At 48.9% G+C, this 18,627-nt stretch overlaps 1 protein-coding gene across 1 annotated transcript in view; it reads left to right on the top strand.

The window, feature by feature from the left end:
* HS3ST2 (heparan sulfate-glucosamine 3-sulfotransferase 2) overlaps positions 1 to 18,276 on the top strand; it is a 93,846-nt gene extending 75,570 nt beyond the window's left edge. Inside the window, 1 exon segment of the mRNA XM_077760501.1 lies at positions 16,918 to 18,276. Within this exon segment, the coding sequence (XP_077616627.1) occupies positions 16,918 to 17,536 (619 nt within the window). The 3' untranslated portion in view covers positions 17,537 to 18,276.
* The last annotated feature ends 351 nt before the right edge of the window (positions 18,277 to 18,627 follow it).

Genomic DNA, 18,627 nt, shown 5'->3' with positions numbered 1-18,627 from the left:
TCAGGGAGCAGAGCAGTGGCCTGGCCGCAGGGCTGGGGAAGAGCTCTGCAATGTGGCTGCTGCTTCTAATGCCACCTCCAACACCGACTGTACGTTTGCCTGTGCCTTTTGCCCCACTAGGCTCCCTGGTGCCTCCAATTCCAGAAAATTCCCTGGCAAGAATCCACTTTCTTCTCATTAGTGACACCCTCTCCAGCTTGCAGTCTCAGGTTTTGGCTCTCTCTTCCAATACCTCTCACATATCAGCCTCCCTTCTTCCAAAATATGTCGCACGGCGCCTGGGTGGCTCAGTCAGTGAAGCATCCGATTTTGGCTCAGGTCATGATCTCATGATTCATGAGTTTGAGCCCCGCATCGGGCTTTATACTGATAGCTCAGAGCCTGGAGCCTGCTTCGGATTCTGTGTCTCCCTCTCTCTGCTTCTCCCCCATTCACACTCTGTCTCCCTCCCTCTCTCTCAAAAAATGAATAAATATTTAAAAAAAATTATTTCAAAACCATGTCTCTATTTGTTGTCTGCCACCAAGTTCTCACCCTTTCCCTGAATATGCAGACTTTATATTTATATATCTATTCGCTATCAATTTAGTGGTGACCCAAGAGGGTGTGGAGATAACACTGTGCTTGCTCCTCAATGTTCTACAGCAGTTGTCCTAGGACCTGGGCCCTCTGTTGATAGCAGATGACACACTTTGTGTCATTTAACGTCTTTGTCTTGGATTCTGCTCTTCCTGGTGCTAATTCATGACTCTGGCTGTCTTAGACTGGCATTTCCCTGAAGTATACGAACCTCTCCACTTTCATAGAAACTGTTTCTGTTCTCGTGTCCTGGGGTGGTCTCGAAACACGAACATGATAGGTTTTATTTTAGGATGAGAAGTCTTTATTGTTGTCATTTCAAACCCTTGTGGTGTTTAGCCTATTTTCAGTAATTTGTAATATTAACACAATCATTCCTACTTGAATACTTCTGTCATCTTGCTCTATGATTTTGGCTTTTTTTTTTTTCCTGGCTTTCCTTTCCCATCTCTTGTTATATAAGCTGCATTTTCTTTTTTTTTTTTTTATTTTCTGATGTTTTGGAAGGTCCGTGTCCTGTTTTTACTTGCTCGTTTTCCTCTGCTCTCATAGAGCACGTGAGTAGGCAGTGCACGTTGGGAAAGAGCCTCATATACTTCCACTCTGCTCCCCACCCCCCGCCTCCTCTGTCATCAACATCTTGGTTAATTTAATCTAGGATATTAAGTTTGATTTGTCAGGTTACTAATTTTTAACTTTATGGAGGTATAAATTATTGTTTCTACTTTTTAAAGAAAAACCGTGATATCAGGAGCTGAATTTATTGGTTATCTGGGCTTCGCACTTGTTTGATCCCAATCATTGCCCTTTTCTGAACGACCTCCCCATTCTCAAATTCTTTCTCGCCACCACTTAGGTCATCGCTTTCATTTTCAAGGAACTTTCTGGAAAGCGAGGCAGGATGCTTTTCAAGCTGTTGCACATCTTGTAATACTTTTCTTTTGCCTTCACAAGCAAATTGGCCAAGTACCGAGAGTCACAATTTGTTTTTCCCTGCAAAACTCTCTGGATGATAATCTGTTTTTCTAGCATTTAATGCTGCTGCAAAGTCCTCATCTGGCTTGAATTTGTAGAAAACCCATTTTGTTTGCTTTATCCATTTTGGGTACCTATAATGCTGAAAGAACTTTTGCCATTGTGTGTAATTTAAAATGTTTCTCCTGATGTGTGTGTGTACAGATAGATGATGGGTGGATGGGTGCATGGATGCATGGATGCATGGGCGCATTCCTAGATGTGGGTTTTATCTCATTAAGACTAAACTGGCCTTTTGATCTGCCCGAGCAGTCATCTTTTATCTCCAGAAATGTCTCTTAAATGAAGTCTTAGCCTCTCTCTCTGTCCAGCTTGGTTCAGGTTTCCTCTTCAGTAACATCTCAGACTGGGCGTTGCTTATAACAACTCTGTCTTCCATGTTGCCCTCTCCCCCATTAGTTCAGTCCTGTGGACCCTTCCTTGAGAAGCTCAAGATCAAGCTCAAGTGTGTTCTGATTTTTATTTACTGTGTCACTAGGTCTGCTCCCTTTTTCTTTTCTTTTTTTTAGTTTACTTATTTTGAGAGAGGGAGAAAAAGAATCCTAAGCAGGAGGCTCCACACTATCAGCATGAGGAAGCTGATGCAGGGCTTGAACTCACGAACCCACAAGATCATGACCTGAGCTGAAATCAATCATCGGACATTTAACCAACTGAGGTCCCCGGGCTCCCCCACTAATTCTGCTCTTTACTGCTAGAAGTGTCATTTACTAAAGCATTTTTAGCTTCTCTGCAGGATCGTCTTTTCATCCAAGCCTATGCTCGCCTCTTAATCTTCTGTTCAGATGTACCCTCTGGGGTATCTCTGGCCACTCAATTCCTTTTCCTTCACCCCATGTAGTAATTCTATATTTATTTATTTGTCCATATCTCCTCTACCAGATGAGAGGTGTCATGCTACACCTATTTTACTTAGAGCCATGCTGCAGCACCTGGCACAATGGCTAGCAAACAGTAGGTGCTCCATAATTATGTATGGAACGAGTATACGTCCATATTAGCCTGGCTGGGATTCCCTGTGGCCCTGAGCCAGAGTTTCCCAAACTCTAATCACTGGAAGATGAGCTTTTTCTCATATTCATGTGCCATTTGTACTGTTACTTAATGTTCGTCTTTAGATCAGTTCACATTTTTCTGTGTTCACGACGTATTTAAGCCTCCTCCTCAGCAAGGAAATCTGTGAAATAAAGGTGATGTCCTAGTTCCAGTTTTCTAACATCACATTAAAGTAAACACATAACTATTAAAAAATGTAAGCTCCACCCATGAATCCCTCGCACACCACAGGTGAGAAATGACTGCACTGTGGGAAACCCTTTCCCAAGAGCTCCGGCTGCTTGTTAGAACAGAAATCCTTGAGATTTCCTTAAGGAGTGTAGGTCTTCTTGATTTGGGGTTTGATTCCTACCCATGTTCTCCATTCGGTCAGCATGAGTCCTTCTTTCCTGGCTGCCTGTGATGGGATGCCACAGCGGCGAGGACCAGAGATACCGCAGTCGCCCAGGACGACACCACCCTTTACCGATGGGGCTTGCAGACCAGCTGCGGAGAAAGGCATTAGATACACAAACAGATAAGCAAGATGATTACAGATTCTGCTTAGAGCTCTGTGGGAGATAAACCATAGGGTTTAGAGAGTAGTGACATTTGAACAGAGATGGAAGAATGAGAAGGACTGAGCCTTGGGAAGACCAGAGGAAAGTGTCCCAGGTGGGAAGAACAGCGGATGCCTGGGGACAGGAAGCAGTAGGGCTTCCGGGGCTTCAGGAGTGCCCACCAGCACCTTGTGTGGGGCATCCCGAGTGCTTTCCAGATCTGAAATGCAGGGCTGGGCCGTTCGGCACCACAGCCTGCACAAGAATCCAGGTTGGTGTGGTTTGGACAGGCCTTGGACCCTGCAGAAGGGTCGGTGACTCAGTAATCTTACATGTGGCGTTGGGCACATCAGAGGCCTGGATGACATTTGAGCAGCTGATTCCTGGCCACTCTGCCCACGGCTTTCTTTCCTTGCTGCCCTCATGATCAGAAAGCCAGCCCTGGCTTCCCCTCTGCCGCGTGGGCCTTCATGTATTCCGGGACACTTGCATGTGCGGGAGACAAAATGGAAATGACTCCTGTCGGGCCAGTTCCTCCCAGGCAGGCAACAGGGACTTGCCAAGAGGCAGGCAGGGGGTTCACTCCAGCAGCTGCCGTTGGCTCACCTCCCACGAGGGGGCACTGTTACGCTGCAGGAAGTGGGGCAGGCTGGCAACTCCTCCCTGCCAAACTGAGGAGCCCCAGGGACTCTGGAGTGGGAGACGGTAAAGCTTGGTGTTTAGAAAAATAACATAAACTCACTGACTCACCCCATCATTGGCTGGGGAGTTTGCAGATGCTTGGGAAGCATTCGGAGCTTGCAGGGACTGACAGGTCCTTAACGTGGAGGAGGGTGGAGCCTCCGTGGACGCTGCAGGCAGGGAACACTGGGAGGTGGACACGGGGACACGGGCAGCAGAAAGCCACTGGGCTGACCCCCTCCAGCCTGGGCCTGGGGCTGCTCACTGCAGAAAACCTCACGCGTCTGGCAGGACAGTGAGGGCCTTCCATCCTAACGGCTTCTTTAGTTCTCTGTGGAGTGTGATGCAAGCTCGTCTGCAGAGAGGGGCAGGAAGGGCCAGGCTTTGAGCATTGGCAGCGAGCAGGAAGGGTCTGAAATAGCCGCTGTGCAGAGCGGGAGAGTGGCTGGGCCAGAGGACCGTGCTGGAACAGCCGGCTGTGCCGAGACCCTCTTTGGGTTGGGCAGTCGGGCATTTGTAGTGGAGCTGGTCTGCCGGGTTCAGATGCCCTGGAGCGGTGTGCTCTCCCTTGCCCCCATCTCCTTTCAGATTGTCTTTGAGAGACTGAGGGGAGTGAAGACCCCCTCAGCCACCACTTGGTACCATCACTAGTGGCCTGGGTACCACTTGGTGTAGCCCCAGGTACTGTTCTGCTTCCTGGATGCTGGGGTCACGGGAGAGCGAGCTGGCTCAGAACGGGTACTAGAAGCTAGCGCCTCGCTCCAGAGAAGTGCTGATCTGCTCCCTGCAGTTCTGACCTTGGATGAGAAAGCTGTGTGGTCCCGAGCTGGCTGGGGCCCGTGTCAGAGGAGACTGGATTAGCTGTGGGGGTGGCCTGGGCGCCTGGTGGTTCGTGGGATTATCAACTGAGACACGAGAAGGTAAATGGGAACCTGAGGGAAAAGAACTGAAATATGTGTGGAGAAGACCTGTGTTCCCAAAGCCAAGAAAAAAAGCACATTTCTCACGAAATAGGGAGTGGGCGCCTCCGATGCCACAGAAATGTGACAAGACCAGGATAAAATTGGGATTGCCTTTTCGGGGTGGACTCACCGCCGCCTCATGGGGTCATGGGGTGGGTGGCAGGTGGGACAAGCCGGGGGGTGAATGTGAGAAGACGAAGTGGAGTCACTGAGCTTTATTTCAAGAACTTTGGGGAGAAAAGGAGAAACATATGGCTGTAGCAGGGGAGGGTGGAGGGCTAGATGATTAGCTTTTTAAAAATCAAAAAGACTTAAACTCTGTAGCATGGTGACTACAGTTAATAATACCATATATCTGAGAGCTAGCTTAGAGAGTAGATCACAGAAGTTCTCATCAGGGGAAAAATTTTTGTCACTGTGTAGTGATGGATGTTAAGTAGGCTNATGTCAGTTATATCTCAATAAAAAATAAATAGGGGCGCCTGGGTGGCTCAGTCGGTTAAGCATCTGCCTTCGGCTCAGGTTGTGATCTTGCATTTCCTACGTCCGAGCCCCGCATTGGGCTCTGTGCTGTCCATGCGGAGCCTGCTTCAGATCCTCTGTCCCCCTCTCTCTCCGCCCCTCCCTGCTCTCTCGCGCTCTCTCTCAAAATTAAAAAAAATTTTTTAATTAAAAATTAAATAAATTAGTAGAAAAAGAATTAGCTGATTCCGCTGAGTGCAGCGAACGTTCACTGAGATGCCCTGTGCCGGCGTGACCAGGACTCCTGTAAGACCTCACTGCTCTCGCTGTGGTCTGTGGACCAGCGGGTCAGCCTCCCTGCAGAGCTGCTAAGCAGTGCAGAATCTCAGGCCCCCTCCGTAGCCTTACCCGATCAGAACGTGCATTCCAGCAAGACCCCTGTGGTTCAGATGATGCACATTGAAGTGTGAAGGGCAATGATGGAAGGGACCACCCCCAGGGCGAAGGGAAGGTGCCAAGCCCCGACTGAGAAAGAAGGTGGGGATCCGGAGTTACCCCAGAAGGTGACCTGACAGTGTCCCCACGGTCAGGCCAGGCTGGGCACAGATGGTGCCTGAGAAACTGAGGTCCAGTTGCCTGAAAACTTACCAAGCTGTATAGGCAGCAGCAAAAACCATTCCTCCAACACCCAGGCCACCCTTCTTCCCTCTTGAGAGCAGAGCTGAACATTCCGGGCCTCCCACAGCCTTGCTTCCCACCCACACCTCGGCTCCTTCCAACACGCTTTCTCCCCCTCACTCCACGAAACTGCTCCCATCCAGGCTGTCTTCTTCCCGAACAGTATCAATGGAGACTTTTTAACTACAAGGAACACATGGTTATGGCAAAGAAAAACCCACCGAGTGCAGAAAGGGAAAGGTGCAAATAAAGTCCCATCCCTCTTCTGGGACCTCAGGAGTTCCCCGCACTCAACTAGTGGACAGAAGGGACAGTGAGAGGGATCACCTACCTTGTGAGCACAGCACAGACTCTGGCTGAAGGTCGCACACAGTGCTTCTGCTCGCTGTCCGAGGCAGGAAACCAGGCACAGTGCCCCTCGCGCATGCAGTGAGTGCTGGGAAATGTGGTCCTAGGCTGGTCCTCTAGAAACAGCTCCGCTCTGGACAGAGGACCAGGGGTCTTTGGTTGGGCCTCCCCATCTCTGTTTCAGATGCTGCAACAAACATCCATGCACACAGGTCTTCACCTGCCTGTACAAATGAATTTCCAGAAGTGGAATTGCTGAATTAGAGGGTACATTTTAGGGCACCTGGATAGCTCAGTTGGTTAATCATCTGACTCTTGATTTCAGCTCAGGTCATGATCTCATGGTTCGTGGGTTTGAGCCCTGCAACCAGGCTCTGTGTTGACAGCTCGGAGCCTGCTTGGGATTTTCTCTCCCTCTACCCTGCTCACGTGGGCTCGCTCTCTCTCTCTCTCTCTAACTTAAAAAAATAAAAGGGTGAGTTTTACATTTGGAGAGGCAATCTCTACTTGCCCTCCTGAAGACCACACCCATGAACACTCCTACAGATATTAGAGAGTACTTCTTAGTTCAACTGTAAGCCAGCAGTAACTGTTATCACTTTGTAAAAAAAAAATTTTTTTTCAGTGTTAAAGGTGAATAATCTTTTTTTAAAAAAAAATTAATGTTTATTTTTGAGAGATATAGAGATCAAACATGAGTGGGGAAGGGGCAGAGAGAAAGGGAGACACAGAATCCAAAGCAGACTCCAGGCTCTGAGCTGTCAGCACAGAGCCTGATGCGGGGCTCAAACCCACAGACCAAGAGATCATGACCTGAGCCGAAGTTGGACGCTTAACCTACTGAGCCACCCAGGTGCCCCTCATCATAGTTTTAATTTGTATTTCTTTAACATTGGGAGAGATGGAAAGTGTCTTTTCATGTATTTATTTTAATTTGAGCTCTTTTACTATTAACTCTTCTTGTGGCCTGTGGGCCTTCTTTCACCGGCTGGTTCTCCTTTTCTGATTGATTTGCCAGAATTTTGAAACAATATAGATGAAGTCATCCCTTTGCTTCCCTGTCTCACATGCTGCAGATATTTTTCCAGGGGGTCCTTTTTCTTCTGTTTTATTTGTGGTGGGTTTTTTTTTTTTCCCCATTTCGGAAACTTCCATTTTTCATGAGGTCTAACTTTTCAGCTTCTTCCTTCATGATTTTTGTCTCATGCTTAGAAAGGCTGTCCTCGTGCCAAGATTAATTTTATGTTCTCACGTTTTCTTCTAGTGCTAGAGTCACACTTGAATCCAGATTCTGGAACTTGCTGTTGCTTTGGCGATGACGTGGGTTCTCGGTGCCCCAGTTTCCTCTGCTCGCGAGCAGGAATAGTGAGGGTGGCGGCCTCCTGGAGTTCATGTAGCGATGGCGGGAGGCGGTTCACCCACAGAGCCGAGACCGCTTGGGCCCCCTGGCTGCTGTGCAGCAGGCGCTAGCTTATGTCCAGGGCATCAGTGACCGCGTGTGCGTCAGCATAGACTGCTGTGATAACACTACCATGGAGGGGTGGGGGCGCTTCAGCAACAGGCATCTGTTTACTTCTCTCCATTCTGGAGGCTAGAAGCCCAAGATTAGAGTGGCGGCCAGTTTGGTTCCTGGTGAGAGCTCTCCTGGTCTGCGGACGGCCGCCTTCTTGCTGGATCCTTACCTGTGTTGGGGGCAGGAAGAGATCCCCTTTCCTGTCTCTCTCCTTATAACAACACTAAGCCCATTTGTGAGGACTTCACTCTCATGACTTCATTATCTCCCACAGGCCCCACCTCCAAAGACAGTCACATTGGGGGCCGGGGTTTGGGCTTCAACGTGTGAATCTGAAGGAGAATATACTCAGTCATTCACAGGCCATGTGGAAAGCCAATGCGTACTGCGTGTTCGTTGCCTTCTTTTTTCCTTTTAATGTTTATTTTTGAGAGAAAGAGTGTGAGCAGGGGAGGTGCAGAGAGAGAGGGAGACACACAGTATCTGAAGCAGGCTCCAGGCTCCGAGCTGTCAGCACAGAGCCCAACGCAGGGCTGGAACTCACAGACCACAAGATCATGACCTGAGCTGAAGTCGGAGGCTTAACCAACTGAGCCACCCAGGCGCCCCTCGTTGCCTTCTTTTTTAAAAAAGATACAGAATGTGAGGATTTCATATATGTGTACATTGTGAAATGATTATCACAGTCAAGTTAATAAACATCAGTCACCTTATGTAGTTACTCTGTGTGCACGCGCATACGTGCGCGTGCACTGAGACTTAAGATCTACTCTCTTGGCAGATTTCAAATATACAGTATTGTTAACTGGAGTCATCATGCTATAATTAGATCCCTGGGACTTAATTCATCTTCTAACTGGAAGTGTGAACCCTTTCACTAACATCTCCCCCTCGCATCCTCCCTTCCCCCACCGGCATCTACTCTCTGGTTCTCTAAGTTCTACATAGGGAATCATATATAGCATTTGTCTTTCTGTGCTGGGCTTATTTCCCTCAATCATATAAAAGGAAGGAAACCCTGCTGGTTGTCACAATGTGGATGAGCCTGGAGCACATTATATGCTCAGAGAAATAAGCTGTGTGCCCCTTTCTGTGGGTAACAAGGGACAGGACTCAAACTCAGGTCTCTTTGATTCACAACCAGCCCCAGAGTAGTCCACTGCCCCCTGAACATCTCCGTGTATCACATAAGGAGGGTCCTTTTCTGGTCTCTCACATGGCAGGACCCAGGACAAATTCCCCATTTGCAAGGTATAGAAGAGAGAATAAGCTTTACTGGGGAAACTTTCACACCAGGGTCTCAGTAGAAGAGGCAGGCGTGGCGTTACTGTTTTCTGGCCATCACACCGAGATGTGCCAGGGCCTGGATAGACTGGTTTATGCTCCAGGAAAGGGACTCTGCTCCCATATATCCATCAACTTCCCTTCTTAGGGGCAGGGGTGAGAATAGCCCTGCCGGTTGGGGGATAATCACTGTACTGAGACACCAGGCTGCTATTTCCAGGAGATGCCAGCTGTTTCCAGGAGTTACCTGGGAAAGCCCCAACCCACCACCTTGATGGCCTATGGGAAAAACTGGGTTCGGGTATACCCCCTCTTGCCAGAGGGAAGAAGCCCTGGTAGGAAGCCAAGTTCAGGTGCTGGCCCTCACACTGGGAAATGAGGACCCTCCCCCCACTCATTTCCATAAGGCTGTTAACTCTGAGGACATAGACTTGCTTATCTTTGTATCTCTGGCATACAGTAGGTGATTAATGAATGCTTGAATACATGAGTGCATACCAGGCATTGGATAAGCATTGTCAGTGTAGAGATGTGACAGTCATGATCCCTGCCTTCCATGACCTTACACTCTAGGGCTCTGATAGACACAGATCATGTGTTAAAATGTGGGATGTATCATAGTGGTTACACCACAAAATCACAAGGGTAGCAAATGCCTAAGTCTTCTAGGAAGGGAAGACTCCCTGGTGGAGGTGATGATGAGCTAAGAGCTGAAGTTTTGCCCAGCAGGCTGCAGGGCACTTCGCCCAAAGCATACAACATGTAAAAGGTCCCTGTGCATGAGATAGAGTCTCGTGGGGAGAACCTTGAATAGACCGCGCTGGCTGGAGCCCCGGGTGGCCATGAGCCAGACTAAGAGCCACATAAATCCTGTTCAGGCCTTTATCCTGTGAGCAGTGAAGAATGGTTGACGCGGTTCAAGCTGGGACTTCATGTTTTGCTCCAGGGTCACATAAGTGTGAGGACTTGGGGCCGTGGACCTGCAAGGAAGTGGTCCTCATTTCTCTTCTCAACCAGATGAGGAGAAACGGCCACAGGTGCCATGCATGCACTGAGCCCGGCATGCAGGGGGTTGGCAGGTTTCGTTTTAAGAACCAGTTTCTTGCAATAAAGCTTTTTTCCTCCTCTTCCACTCTTAATTATCCCCCTGGAGACTGCAATGATTTTCAAGGAGCCTGGTTGCCCACTTAGGAGCTAATAAATCACCCAAGTCCCCCAGGCAGCCAGGCTTCCAGAACACATACATGGGGTGTACAGATTTAGTAGAAAATGAAGTCTTCCAGAGAATCCTCTCAGTAATAATCAGAGGTGTGCCAGTTCCCTAAGTCCCCAGGGAGGCCCTGCCCAGGCTCTCGTGTGAGGACACGCATAGGACAGCCCTTGTGTGGACAGTGGGGGCCCAGGGAGTGGTCTCTGCTCCGCGGGGTAGGTAGAAAATATCCTTTCCAGCCTCAAGCTGCCAAGAGGGTATTTAGATGTTTTTTCTTTGGTAGGGTCCTCAGGAAGTCTGTGATTTTTCCCTCAGGAAGTAGGTGAGAGTACAGACTTCGGCTGCATGGGAAAGAGACACACAGTGGCACATACAAATGGCTTCGTCCTCACTCTTCCCACGTTAAAGCCCTGATTTCTGTTTTTCTGCACCCCCTACCACATGCCAGTCTTCTTGGTGCTGAGAACAGTGAACAAGACAGACATGAACCTGATTCTCTTAGAATTTACAAGTGGGGCACCTGGGTGGCTTAGTCGGTTAAGCGTCCGACTTTCTCCTGGGTCATGATCTCGCGGTTCGTGGGTTCGAGCCCCGCATCGGGCTCTGTGCTGACTGCCGGCTCAGAGCCTGGAGCCTATTTCAGAGTCTGTGTCTCCCCCTCTCTCTGACCCTCCCTGCTCACTCTCTCTCTCTCTCTCTCTCCTAGAAATAAATAAAAATATTAAAAAAAAAAAAATTTACAAGAGAATAGTGGTTAGGGGCCAGGATGGGCAGAAACCTAAACATACAAATAAATAGGTATTAGAGAGTCATGAACATAATCACATTACTCGGGAGAGTCCATTTTATTAAGGCTGCGTTTCCCAAGCGTTTCTGATGGTAAGAATCATGGGAGGAGCCTGTTTAAAATAGAGGTTCCGACACACCAAACCCCACTGAATCAGAATGTAGACGGAAGGGGCCTGGGATTCTTCTTCTGTAACGTGCACCCCAGTTGATACTCATGAACAACTGTATTTTAGGCTAAGGTGGCTAAAGCAACAGTGGTTCTTGACCCTGGTGACCCACCAGGATCATCTGGAGAGCTTTAAAATTGCGGGAGTCCAGGGCCCACTTCCAGAGTTTCTGATTTAAACAGTCTGCTGTGGGGCCTGTCCAGTTACTTTTCTCCAGAAGCCCCACAGGTGGTCCCAGCAGGCAGCATTTTACCCCCCACACCCCTAGCCTCACTGCAGACTGACCACAGCCCAGTGCCTGCCCAACACCGTGGGATCCCGGGGCAAAGGACAGTGTGTAGGTGGCAAACCAAAAAGGGCACAAGATGTGTTCCTTCCTACTTCTCATTTCACCTTCTTAGATGTGGAGGTTTGGTTGAAGCAGAGCTTGGACCTCCCTTAGTCTGTACGCCTCAGTACCAGCGGCCTTGATAAAATCTTAAAAATGGCACCATGATCCCCCTTACCCAGGACTATCTGATGAAACCGGTCCTCTGCCCAAGGCCAGGATGCCCAGAAAAGGCTGGGCTTCCTGAACTAACACTGGTAACTTCAGAGGACTCAAGATGAGCTCTCAATAGGCACTTGCCTTTGACAGTGGATCTTTGATCTATTTATTGAGCACCTGTGGTTTGCTGGGTATTGTTCTAGGAAGGCAAAAACGCACAAGAAACATGCCCAAGCTGCTGACAATGTGGTGATATAAGTAAATGCGTATCTGATAAGTTCTGCACAATGGGATGAGGCTGCTGGTAGTTGGATGCACCAAATGTCATGAAATTACAAGGAAGGATTCACAGAGGTGGTGACTTTTGGTTTGGACTTGGAACCAGAGTGAGACACACAAAGAAACATGATCCAGAGTCTTAAAAACAAAAACTCAGCAAGTTGCAAAGCACATGATGGGCTTTGGGGAATGGATCTTGTATTCAGCCTGACATGAGCATCGGGTTGCCAGGACGTGGCAGGAGATTAATTCTAGAAAGGCAAGACAGTGGCCTTAAGTACCAAGTCAAGGACTACAGGCCTTATTCAAAAGAATAGTTTTGGTGGTTGATAAGATTGGATTTGCTTTAGAGAGATTTCCCTAGTGGACACAGGATGCAGAACAGATTGAAAGGGAAGAGAGAGTGGAAGCATGGAAGTCAGGGAGAAATATATGACAAGAGCCTGAGGCTGTGTGAGCAGGCTGAGGAGAGGCAGGGGCTACTTGAGAACTTTGTGGAACAATGGACATTAAATGCGAGAAGGCATCAAGAATGACTCTGAAGGTTTTCTGCTTTGCGAGTGGATTCACAGTGATTCATCTACAAGGACAGGCAAAAGAGAGAAGTGAGTTTGGGGAGAAAAGAGAGGAGTTCCGTTGTTGAGCTGAGGTGTCCAGTCTGCAGACAGTCGGGCAAATCGAGAGCATGGGCGAGTTGGATCGGCGGTTACAGACTTGTGTGTCAGCAGCTCCTCAGTGGTGGTTAAAGGCTGAGGGGGGAGTCAGGTCGGCAGGGGGAGATCACGTGGAATGGGGCAAGTGCGAGTTAGACCCTTGGGAAGATCCAGAATGGCTCCCTGCCCTGCCCTCATGGAGTTTGTTATTGAGTAGGGGGAGCGTGACTTCCACAGAGAGGAAGCCAGGTTGTAAAAGGTAAGACTTGCATTCTCAGGGCGCCAGCAACAGAAACCAACTCCCACTAACTTAAAGTAGTAATCGTTTATCGGAAGGACATGTGGGGACTCAGGGAACACAGAGGAAAGTGGAAGAACCAGGTCTCGGACAGGGTGAGCACAAAGACCGCACAGCGATTTGGTAGGAAAGGCCGGGAAGGAGGCTTCAGCCCCACAGTTTCCAGTCTGAAAGAGACGTTTTTAGTCTTTATGACACAATTGGCACTGATTGTCTTAACTCCAGTCACGCACCCACCCCTCGGCCTGCCAAGATTTTAATCCAAAGCAGGAGCGGTAGTTCCTCAAAGAGAAATCTGGGGGCCGTTGCCAAATGTAGGAAAATTGCCACTGAGCAGGTTAAAATAACAGATGGGAGGTGAGTGAGCCCAGACCGTGAGGGTTGGTTCTCCCAGTCATTTTTGCAGAGCTGCATAGTAAAGAAAGGAGGCCGAAGCTGAGAGAGAAGTTCAGCTGTTAGCAGCTGGAAACAGGTAAGCAAAATTCAAACAAGGACATGAGGAGGAAAAATGGGCCTCTAGGAAAAGTCTGATGTCCCCCACCCCCAACACCCGCCTGTGCACAGAGCAAGGAGGCATATCGAGTGTCCTTGCACACGGTCATCACACAGACCCCCATACTCTATCCTAGCGACCCCAGAGAAACAGACAGGTAAGGGATGGAGAAACTTGCACATGAGCCATTCGACTCGTGGTGTGATCAGGGCTGCGCGATACTGTTTACAGTCTGGCGTGAGTGTCTCCTTAGTATTTGTAACTTGGTTTTGCAGCCGATATGCCAGCTGGGAGTTGGAAAGGTGGGGCCTATGTTTAGTGCACAGCTGGGGGAGTGCTGTGGCATTCCGGAGATCACCGGAATCGGGCAGAATTTTCCAAACTGGTAACAGAGAGAGACATTTGTTGGTGTTCCTGGCAAATGCATCCTTAGTCAAATAAGCTGGGGAAATGCTGTGCCCACACTTTCTCTCTCGGGTATTCCTTGGCATATTAGAGGGTAGTGCAAGGAAATCTGCTTAGTAGCTTGTCAGGTCTTTTTGGTGTTGGAGAAAACCTTTATATCAGTAACCCCACAGAGTTTGGAAAGTACTGAACTTCAGCTGCACCGTCACATCTATATCATGTCATCTGCTCTTGTCCTTAAGGCCAACACCTAATTACAGTGTGTGCCAGGTCATAATGTAATATAGCCACATTTCTAAGAAAATCCAGCCAAAGAATTCTAGTCATGTGTACTTGTGATTGTTTGCCAATAATGATGTCCTATTGTTAAAAACATAATGGCCTACTCACTATTAATAAATATCAGACTTTCAGCTCACAAGAGCCTCTTATGGACCTTGAGTCTGGAAGCAAGATACCAGTTGTGTCAGCCTGTCAGGTACACAGTGAATTTTCAGGTTCCAGGGGGGTAATGTGCAGGTCTGCATGGAAAGCACCAGGGCAAGGGATCCAGCAGCTCGGGTGGACAGCTGAGACCTAGTCATCCGAGACCAGCGGGATGGGCACAGGATGGGTGCAGATAACAGTCTGAAGGTGGAGGGTGGAAGAGAGGAAGGCTGAAGGAGCTGATGTGTAAGTGGTGGACAGCAGCTGTGTGTAGATGGGGAGGAACGGGAGTAGAGTTGGGAGCTCACGGTGAGAAGGTAGAGCACTTACTATGACAAACGTGAAAGATAAATACAAAAATCACTGAGCAGTGCCTGAGAGTTCAACTGAAGCTAGAATTAATACGCAAATCAAGGATCCAGTTGTCAGGGTCAGTGATTTCCTCTGCTGCCGTTTGTCATCCCCAGGACAGGATGGGAGAGAGTGAGAGGTTAGAAGGACGCGTTGCTTGAGATGGGGAGAACACGCAGTACAGGGCAAGGGACGAGGAGGAGGATGCTCATGACCGTGACGCTCATGCACTGGTTATTCATGGGTCCAGAGCAGGCCATGGAGGAACATGAAATCAGAGAGATCAGATGAATTTAAAGATCAGGCATAATGAGTCTGAGACTGTGTTAACTAAAGGTAGGAAGGAATAGGGTTACAGTGTGTGTTAGTTTCCTGTGGCTGCTATAACACATGACCACAGACTAGGTGGTTTAAAACCACTAGCTTCTGGTGGGTGCCAAAATCCTTGGCCTTTCTCAGCTTGATGTACATATATCTGCACTCTGCCCTCACCTTTACGTTGCCTTCTCTGTCTCTTCTCCCCTGCTTGTGTCTTGTAAGGCTCCTGCTCATTGGATTAGGGCCCACCAGATTCAGGGTGGCCTCATCTCAAGATCCTTAACTAACTTATATCTGCAAAGACTCTTTTTCCAAATAAGGTCTGAGGTTCTAAGTGGACATATGAGTGGACCATCTTTCAGAGGGTCACCATTTGGACCATTCCCTGGTCCTAGAGTGGAATTTCAGAGAGAACCATTTCAGAACTAGGGCAGTTCCAATGACAAGACCCAAGGTATGGCCATGAGGAGTTGCCGCCAAAAGGAAAGAGAAAATGGAGCTTTGGGTTAGAGAACTGTGAAGCTGGGTTACTGGATGGAGATGACGATGGGACCGGGGAAGACGACCAGGAACTAGGAATGTTTGCTCCAGAGGAAGGTGAAGATGAATGCTTTGGGGGTGGATGAGTCACGGTGGAGAAATGATCTAGTGGTGGCTCTCAACTCTGCCTCCACATTGGAACTATCTAAAGAGCTTTTAAAAAGTACCCAACCCATAAATTCCTCATCAGTTCATCCCAGACAGGTCCCAGACATCTGCATTTTTTTTTTTAATTCTTTGGGTGGTCTAATGTGCAAAACATAACCTTCAGAAAGAAGTAGCAACTGGGATCCAAGGGTGTTCTCCTCCAGCAAGGTCTGAAGGAGACACATCTGGGAAGGAGACTTCAGAGCATCCCACTATCATCCCTTAACGATTTAAGCAAAACCAGGAAATTAACAAGTAAGGAAGCAAGAGGTTGCATTACCTGACTTCCTGCTGAGGTCACGGTGGGACTGATTTCAGGCTTATACCAAGGATGTAGTTCACATGTGTTCCAGCAGAAGAAGACATCAGAACTCGTTTCTAAAACACTTGCTATTCCTACAGAACAAGCCTTCCCCCCACCAAAAAAAATGTTTTCTTAATATATTTGGAGAAATATCTTTTGCCAGAATAATATTTAGTGGCCTCCTTTTGTATTTTTTGAATATGTAATAAACTACATTAAAAATTTCAAGCAGCGTAAAGTGCAAATACAAAAAATAAAAATTTTTATACAATATAAAGTAATTCTTAGGGCACCTGAGGACTCAGTCGGTTAGGTGTCCAACTCTTGATCTCCGCTTAGGTCTTGATCTCAGGATCGTTGAGTTCAAGCCCCACACTGGGCTCTGGGCTGGGGTGAAGCTTCCTTAAAAAAAAAAAAAAAATTCTTATTTATCCCTGACCTCCTCTCTCTGCCTCCACCTCAAGACACCCTCCCTGCAGAAGCAACCATTTTTATAGTTTCTTGTGTATCCTTCCTGAGGTGAATGTGCTATATCTTGCCTTTTTTCATTTAACACTGTATCTTGGAAATCATTCCCTATTTGTACATACAGATATACCTGATTCTGTTCATTGGCTATTCCATCATTTATTTAACCCATACTGATGAACATTTAGGTTTCCCCTCTTAAAAGAAGCAAACCCGTTAAAGATTTTTTTTTTTTTTTTTAAATCAACCAGCACGGGGTGAAGCAGGTTCCTCACTGGAGACCTCACGCAGCTAGTGATTATGGCCCATGGTCAAGCCTGCTGAAAGACTAGTTCTTAACGTGGGTTCCTCACCAGGCGAATGGGCGTGGAACTCCGGCGTCACCGAGGGGAGAGGGGGCAGGGTGAAGGGATCCGGTCTGACCATGTGCTGCTCTGCCTCACAGGAGCCTGATGCCCCGGACCCTCGAGAGCCAGATCACATTGGAGAAGACGCCCAGCTACTTCGTCACTCAGGAGGCCCCTCGGCGCATCTTCAACATGTCCCGGGACACCAAGCTGATCGTGGTCGTGCGGAACCCGGTGACCCGCGCCATCTCGGATTACACGCAGACGCTCTCCAAGAAGCCAGACATCCCCACCTTCGAGGGCCTCTCGTTCCGCAACCGCACGCTGGGCCAGGTGGACGTGTCCTGGAATGCCATCCGCATCGGCATGTACGCGCTGCATCTGGAGAGCTGGCTGCGCTACTTCCCCCTGGCCCAGATCCACTTCGTCAGCGGCGAGCGGCTCATCACCGATCCGGCCGGCGAGATGGGCCGGGTCCAGGACTTTCTGGGCATCAAGAGGTTCATCACGGACAAGCACTTCTACTTCAACAAGACCAAAGGATTCCCTTGCTTGAGAAAAACAGAATCGAGCCTCCTGCCTCGGTGCCTGGGCAAATCGAAAGGCAGAACTCATGTACAGATCGACCCCGAAGTGATAGACCAGCTGCGGGAATTTTATAGACCTTATAATATTAAATTTTATGAAACTGTTGGACAGGACTTCAGGTGGGAGTGAGCCACCGAGACACAGGGGCCCCTCCTTGTCTCCGTGGTGGGGTTTGCCCGTAGAGCCTGTGAGCCCTGGTCCCCGGCAAACCCAGGCTCCAGCCCTTTCCCAGCTCGGGTTCCCAGCTCAGGCCACGAGACCAGAGGGTCCCTGCCACTAGCCCTCCCCAGTCGGTCTAGGCAAAGTTGGCCCGCTGCTGGCATGTCCAGTCCATTCCGAGTCCTTTCCCTTCAGCCCATAAGAGGCCTTGGGAAACTGCTTTAAGAAGAGCAGATCTTCTGATTACGATAGATATTATAAATGGTGATGGTTCTGTTGCTGCGAGCACAGCAGTCTGTCCCTGTCACTGTCCACCCCGAGTGGGCTTGCTAATTCCGAGTGGCATGTACCTCCCCTCTGAGCTTCACTCTCCCTAGCCACCCTAGGGGGTGGGATAGGAGACCATCCTCTTCCTCCTGACCTTAGCAGCTCATCGAGACATTGCAGAGCCCGAAGCACCCCGTGGCCACGCCCAGGAGACAGACCCTTTGATGATGAAATAAACCAGAGATTTCAAAGCCTATGGTCTCAACTCTGCTTGAAGGGTAACTGTCTTTGAAACCCACTTTGTGACCCTCCCTGCTCCCTGTGGACAAAAGCACATTAATTCTGCTGTTACGGGTACTTTCCTCACGCGAGCTTTCATGTTCAGCATGCGAAGGAATCATGCTTGTCCATGTGAAATAAATATGGCTCTCTCGTGTCCTTAATGCTGGGCTCTTCTCTGTAGGCCAGGCCTGGAGCACAGCTCATTCACTCAGCTCCTCCTGTGTGAGAGGAGGGGTTAGTGTGGGGGAGGGTCCCAGAGGGCTGTGGCGGGGGCGTGGTCCGGGCGGGCAGTGAGGGATGCAAAAGCCATGTGGGCGAGAAGCAAGGGGGTGAAGATGGGGAGTGGGGAAGAGAGGTTCTTGCTGGCAGAGGCTGCTGCAGAAATGTGGAGATCTGTCGGGACAGTCTCTTTCTGAAACAGAAGTCTGTCAGCTCTCTGCTCAAGCTTGATATCTGAAGTGCCAAACTAGAAGCCCAGGGACGGATGGGATGTCAGAGGTTTTTACTGGGCC

The sequence above is a fragment of the Crocuta crocuta genome, unplaced genomic scaffold (assembly GCF_008692635.1).
Source record: "Crocuta crocuta isolate KB4526 unplaced genomic scaffold, BGI_CrCroc_1.0 scaffold73, whole genome shotgun sequence".
In the NCBI taxonomy this organism is placed as follows: Eukaryota; Metazoa; Chordata; class Mammalia; order Carnivora; family Hyaenidae; genus Crocuta; species Crocuta crocuta.
Note: the sequence above shows the minus strand (reverse complement) of the source record. Positions and strands in the feature narration are given on the sequence as shown.